We start from the raw sequence: 6846 nt of genomic DNA on the forward strand, positions 1-6846 counted from the left end.
CTCTTTCCCAAAGAGTATGAAGGGGAGGAGGGAATTCCTTTTCTGCATTGGGACTTTTTGGGAAATTGCAGCGTGAGGGAAAATGATCTGTCTCCTGACCCATCAGTGAGCTGCTGAGAGACACAGAGAGAGAGAGGGAGACAGAGATGATTGCGCGGCCAGGAATACACCACCAGGTGTAAAGGCTGTCTAGGAAAAAAGTGACAGTGGGTCAGTTCTTAGTGACAAGGCAGAGCAGAGGTAGGCTGCAGTGGCATGCCCAGGTTGAGGTGCCAGAGTTTTTTTGTGTGCCTTTTAATGAGTTTGGCTTTTATTAGGAAACGCAGTTGCCCTCTTTGGCACTGAGGTATGGAAGCTAAGGAAACAAGGCGGATCAATGCAAACAAATTCCCATCAGTTCCAGTCAGAGGTAAGAGATCAATGGAACAACAAAAATGAGGTTTAGGTAAGTCAGATCCTCACTGAGCTGATTAATTTCTGGGATAATCAAAATGTCAGCGGTTTCCCTTTTGGAAGTTTATATTAGGTTGGTTGTTCCTTAATCCCCACTGGCCAGCCCCAAGCTACCTCCTTTTTTTTTTTTTTTTTTTGTGGGCTGTAGGCGCGTGGCCTTCAGGGGTTGTGGCACACGGGCTCCAGAGGGCAGGCTCAGTAGTTGTCGCACTTGGGCTTAGTTGCTCCGCGGCATGTGGGATTTGCCCGGACCAGGGCACGAACCCGCGTCCCCTGTATCGGCAGGCGGACTCTCAACCACTGCGCCACCAGGGAAGCCCCAGCTCCCTCCTTTTTTTTTTTCCTTTGCGGAGCACAGGCTCCGGACGCGCAGGCTCAGCGGCCATGGCTCACGGGCGCAGCCGCTCCGCGGCACGTGGGATCCTCCCGGACCGGGGCACGAACCCGTGTCCCCTGCATCGGCAGGCGGACTCTCAACCACTGTGCCACCAGGGAAGCCCAAGTTACTTCCTTTTTTAACCTTGCTACAGATGGCCCTTATCCCTTTGTCCATTTCTGTAGGAATTTCTCCTCTGGTAATTAGGACCATGGAAAAGAGGTGACCCAAACTGCTTTTGAAGCCATGTGAAGGCTCTTGTCAAAAGCCCAGGACAGTGGACAGGCTCAGATCTCCCCCTCTTGGAATTTTACGCAGCAGAAGGGCTGGAGAGTCGAGCTGGGCAGAGTCTTTCAAGCTGCCTTTTACATCATGTTCCGTAGATCAAATTGAGCAATGTTATCCCAAATACGAATGTTAAAAGAAAAAGAATCTTGATGATCTTGAAACTTGAGCCCAGACACTGCCAGGAGTATTTCTAGTTTTCTTGAGTGAGAAGAGACATTATCTTAATTACTTTCAATAACTTTTGTGATGGCAATGACACAGGGAGGGTGGCCTCCAGTGGCCTTTCAGCCATGTGGAAGCTCCGGTCTCCCCTTCCTCAGCTCACCTGATGCTCTTCTGCTTTTGTTCCTACTGAACGGGACAAGCTCAGGTTCTGATGTCATAGTGCCAGAATCTGACATAGGCTCTGTGCTTTTCGACTTTGACCTTGGGCAGCAATCTAATCCTGGGCCTCAGTGTTATCATCTATAAAATGGGGATATTAATGGTGCCTCCTTGCTTGGGCCATTGTGAGGATTGAAATGATTCATGAAAAATGCTAAGCACAAGGCCTGGGACACTGTAAACTACCGAAGAAATGTTTGCTCTTATTATTCTTACTGTGAGGAGACTAGCTCCAGACTTCAGGCTCTTCCCAGCCCAAGGCCCTGCCTGTACAAGTCTGTCATTTCTTAGCCACCAAAGCATCAAGGCGGCTGGGTGGTTCCTGTCAGTTGTTCTGTGGTCTTTTGCAGACAGAAACACCATATTTCATGTTGGCGAAACCACTTTTACAGAAGATAAGGTGAATGAATACAAATGCCAATTTGTAAAAGGTGCCTTTTAGCCACAGATGCTAAATTAAATTTCCAGCAAATCCTTTTAGAGAGGGTCAGCATTCATTTTCTATAAAATGTGGCTTTCTGAATTCAATATAAAAGCTTTCCTTTAGAAATCCCATTTACGACTTCCTTCCTCTCTCCTCTTCCCCCTTTCTCCACCACCAGCGCTCCCCCCTCACCACCACACTTTAATTACAGTGAAGGGGGATTAGTCAGCTCAAGTCTCTGGGGAGTTCTCTACAGCGCCATCTCTGAAATTAAGCTAAAGAGAAAATGGCAGCAGGCAGGGAGCAAAGAGAACAGACGAGATTGATGGATTGATCTGAACTCATCAGATGAGTGTTCAGGACCACAGGGAAGTATGACAGCAGAAACAAGGAGAAAAAACTCTCCTACCCTCTTCCCCCACCCTTACAACAACCCAACAAAGATCCAGACCTCACCATCTCCCCTGCCTCCCGTGGACCCCTCCCTGCTCTCTTATTGATGCTTTTCAACTGAAAATAACAGGAGGGGAGGTAGAAATCACAAAGCAGCAGCCCACAGGAGCTGGACTGCTGGTTGCGCAGGTGAGAGCTGTATTTCTTCTATTCAACCCACTCGCCTGGGGAGATGCGGGCCCAGCACCCTGAGGACCCAGTGATTTCTCCTGCACCATTCCCTTTAATTAGTCAATCAATCTATCTCTCTATCTATCTACCTAGGCCGCACCATGCAGCATGTAGGATGTGGGATCTTAGTTCCCCGACCTGGGATCGAACCCGTGCCCCCTGCATTGGGAGTATGGCGTTTTAACCACTGGACTGCCTGGGAAGTCCCACCATCCTCTTTTAAAAGGAAAGGAAGGGGCTTCCCTGGTGGCGCAGTGGTTGAGGGTCCGCCTGCCGATGCAGGGGACACGTGTTCGTGCCCCGGTCCGGGAGGATCCCCCATGCCGCGGAGCGGCTGGGCCCGTGAGCCGTGGCCGCTGAGCCTGCGCGTCCGGAGCCTGTGCTGCGCAATGGGAGAGGCCGCAGCAGTGAGAGGCCCGCGTACCGCAAAAAAAAAAAAAAAAAAGGAAAGGAAGAAGATAGATTTTCTTGGCTGAATTCTGCTACCCCATGAGGGATCAGAGGAAGAAATGGGCCCAATGATGGAAGCTGAGCTTGTGTCCTCCTTCTATATAATAACTAGTATTTGCTGTGTGGACACCATGACCAGGCGCTTTACATGTTAGTACATGTCATTCCCACCATAACTTTGAGGCAAGCACTTATGAATTCACTATCTATGAAGAACAGAGAGATGAAGCAACTTGCCCAGAGTAAGTGGCGGAACTCGTATTTAACCTCAGGTCTGTCTGACTCCCAACTCTGTGTCCTTCTGAGGGTTCTCTGTATCATCTCCTCATCAATTGCTTCATTGATCTTTGCTTCATTCTTACCTGAGATAAGGTCACCTTCTCACTAATGCAGGGGTCTCAAACCTTACAAGTATTGAGATCTCCTGGAGGGCTTGTTTAAAACAGATGGCTGGGTCCATCTGATTCCATGGGTCTGAGGTGGGACCTGCAATTTTGCTTTTCAACAAGTTCCAGGTGATGCTGACACTACTGGTCTAGGGACCCCCACTTTGGGAACCACTGCTCTAAGGATTTTCACATCTGCTTGGATGCAATGTTGCTCAGGGGCCATAGAGAAGCTGGTTGCTTGGTATTTTTAATCCAGATTTCCGGATAAATAGTACGATGATGATAATAATAATATAACTATAAATACCATTTATTGTCTACTATGTGCCAGGCACTTTACCCTTGGGGGCTGACTCTCCCCTACTGCTGCGATATAAACTCCATTGAGGCTCCACCAACACAAGAAAAACATCAAGTATGAACCTCTTTGGAAAGGCCAGCAGAGTACATTTGCAGAGGAACTGAAAAAGGATTTCTGGCTGAGAGAGGAGAACTTCCCAGGTAACAAAGGCACTAGACCTGCTCTCGGTATGGGGCGCCGTGGGGAGATTTGCTTCCTGAGTACACATTCTGGAAGGCTTGAGCCCACCCAACACATGAAAGATAAAGAACGGAGTTACTGCATTCTGATACCAGAATATCATCCAGGGAGCAGGAAAGTGTGGTGTGTGGCGGGTGGCAGGCTGGGGTGAAGGGGTAGCTAAGACTCCCCCTCCTCTACTGTTCCCAGAGCGGGAAACAACTGTAGCCTTTGGCAGTAGGATAGAACTGCCAGTGGTACAGGACATGAACTAAACAAATGATGAATCATCACATCCCTGTTCTAAAAGTTCTGTGACGATGTAACACTAATAAACTTTTCCATCCAGGTGGAAAACACAAAGAAGATTTCCCCAGTCCAGGGAGATTCCTGGGGTGAAGAGAATTGAGTTGGCCTGAAGCAGGATGGTGGTTCAGAACCATGGATGGATCCGTGACCCTTCCCCACATCTGCCCTCGCTCACCAACACCCCTTAGTCAGCAGCAGAGGGAGGAGGTGTTTGGATGTAGGAACCAAGGGTGAGGTTTTACAAGCAGCTGAGAGTGCTGCTCTGAAGCTGCATAAGGTGGGGAGCAGGTGGGGGCGGAAGCTGGGGACCTTTACTCACAAGGTTCGAATCTTCGGCATGTGGTTGAAGCTGGTGACCAGGATGCGGCTAATGTTGTTGTTATTGAGAGTGCTGCGGAGAGAGAGGAGAAACAGGTCAACAGGGCAGCAGCGTGGCGGGTACCAGGAGGCTTATGGAAGGTGGGGAAGGGCTGGATGTGACTGCAAGAGGGACCATCAATCAACAGCCATGGGTCAGTTGGTGCAGCAGCCGGAGACAAGTGGACGGGTCTCCAGATGATAAGAGAATCCCTGATTCCTTTTACAAGTGGATCCCTCCTTTCCTCTGCTGCGCTCTCAGTACTCACTTACCTACCTGGAGCAATAAGGTTGCTTCCTGAAATCCTACTGTGTCCTGAATGCTTCGTTACAACGTCGCTGATTCCCACAACTACAATGCCAGTTACATATTCTCGTCCTCATTTTAGAGAGAAGGAAACAGATACAAAACATCTTGCTCAGTTGCACACAACCCTACAGGAGAGGCTTTATCCTTGTGTTATAGATGAGGAAGCTGAGCTTCAGAGAAGTAAACCTACTTTTCCAAGGACTCACAGCTATTAAGCTGTGGACATGGGATTTGAACCCGGTACTAGCTTGCTCCAAACTCCTTGCTCTGCCCATTATACATACTGCCTCATACAGGATGCTATGTGGATAGGTTATTTTATGAGTATTTTCCAGCCATCTTCTGGCTTTTTAAGCACATCTTGTCTGAAGTGAGTCTGTGAGCTCTGTGAGCACAGGGATTCAGTCTCTACTTGCTTGTGCCTCCCCATGACCATGGATGGGGACTCCTCCAGTGCAGCATTAACACTGACTGGTATCTTTGTACAGGGAGAAGGGAAGAGACGGATGTGAGCCCCATACATGGACCAGAATGAAATCAGGCTGTAGGTAAGTACGGCCCTGGGCTTACCCTTCTAGAAGGACCTATTACGGGAGCCCAGGGAAAGCATGGCAGCCAAGGAAACCATGTGCAGAGGTGGAAATGTTATGTAGCCGAAGGGCCTGTCTGGGTCGGTTATTTCAGTGACTATGCAGACAGAGGCAACCGTTCGCGGCAAGACTGGACCTAGTTCTCAGCTCTCTGACCCACACCTGCCTCACTTTGCATCCCAAAGAGCAGGAGTTGGATACAGCCCATGGTACCCTCCTTCGTGATGGCCACTCACTTGCTCCTGTGCTCCCCCAAGGCCACATCAGATACCCTCTTCTCACCCACCTCCTCCTCTTACCCTCCCACGGGGTCCCACTGGCCCAGGAAGGAGCCTTTCTTTGGAAGCCTTCACTGGTTAAAACAGACTTCTTTTGCCCCCGGCTCTAGGTAAACACATTATCTTCCTCTTAAAACGCCCTCTAACATTTTCTATCTTATGCATTACTACAGTCCCAAGGCCTGGTCCGTACATGGTTCAGATTGAGTCTTATATACCCTAGTTGTGTGGTCTCGGGCCAATGATCAACATCTCTTAACCACGGCTTCTTCAAGGGCAGAAGGAGGCAGGCAATGGTACCTACCTCACAGGCTGGTAAAAGGCTTAGCAGACAGTATGTGCTCAGTAATTGAGGCTACCATTTAACTGATGTTGGTGGAGAGAATCTAGTCCCGTCCTGGTCATTCCTGTTCCCCTCACACAACCCCAATCCGCAAGGGAATATAAACAGAGCTTTGTCTGGCACACAGTGGCCCCCATACACACCCCACCCCACCCAAGGGGCCCTGCACAGATGCTTTCCCCCTGGGGACACTAGTCACAGCAGGGTTCCAGGGACCACATACCCCTCACCCCAGGCTATTCCTCAAGGCCTTTGGCCAAAAAGGCCAGGAGGAAATCTATTTACACAGAGGCACAGAACCTAATACTTTTTCCTCCCTCCCCCCCATATTTCTTCTGCACCTACCTTGTGTCTGGCATTATTTTAGGCATAGAGTATGATAAAGAGGAATGAACCAAATTTACACTGCCTGCTTCTGCCCACTCTGGAACTTTACTAACGCACCAGTTCAGACACTTGACATTTTATGAAGTTGAACCTACAAAGCTATTTTGTTTCACGTGGTTTATCTTTTCTATAAGTGTGTGTGTGTGTGTGTGTGTGTGTGTGTGTGTGTGTGCGCGCGCGCGCGCGCGCACGTGCGTGTGTATGAATCCATCCTATCTACATCCACCCAGGAAGTGTTCAGAGCATGTCATCAGACAGGGCGGAAGAATCTGTCCTTCCCATCGGTCCGGGCTCTCCTGCCTTGGTAGGGAGTTTCTGAGGAGCGAGGGCTATGTTCGCCATCCCACCCCCTCTCCAGCGGATC

General features: G+C 49.5%; 1 protein-coding gene across 1 annotated transcript in view; it reads right to left on the reverse strand.

Moving 5' to 3' along the window:
* SLIT3 (slit guidance ligand 3) overlaps window positions 1-6846 on the reverse strand; it is a 627706-nt gene that overhangs the window by 149533 nt on the left and 471327 nt on the right. Inside the window, exon 7 of the mRNA XM_007447825.1 lies at window positions 4537-4608. Within this exon, the coding sequence (XP_007447887.1) occupies window positions 4537-4608 (72 nt within the window). The remainder of the gene's footprint in view (window positions 1-4536; window positions 4609-6846) is intronic.

This window comes from Lipotes vexillifer, unplaced genomic scaffold, assembly GCF_000442215.2.
Source record: "Lipotes vexillifer unplaced genomic scaffold, Lipotes_vexillifer_v1.1 scaffold370, whole genome shotgun sequence".
Taxonomy (NCBI): Eukaryota; Metazoa; Chordata; class Mammalia; order Artiodactyla; family Lipotidae; genus Lipotes; species Lipotes vexillifer.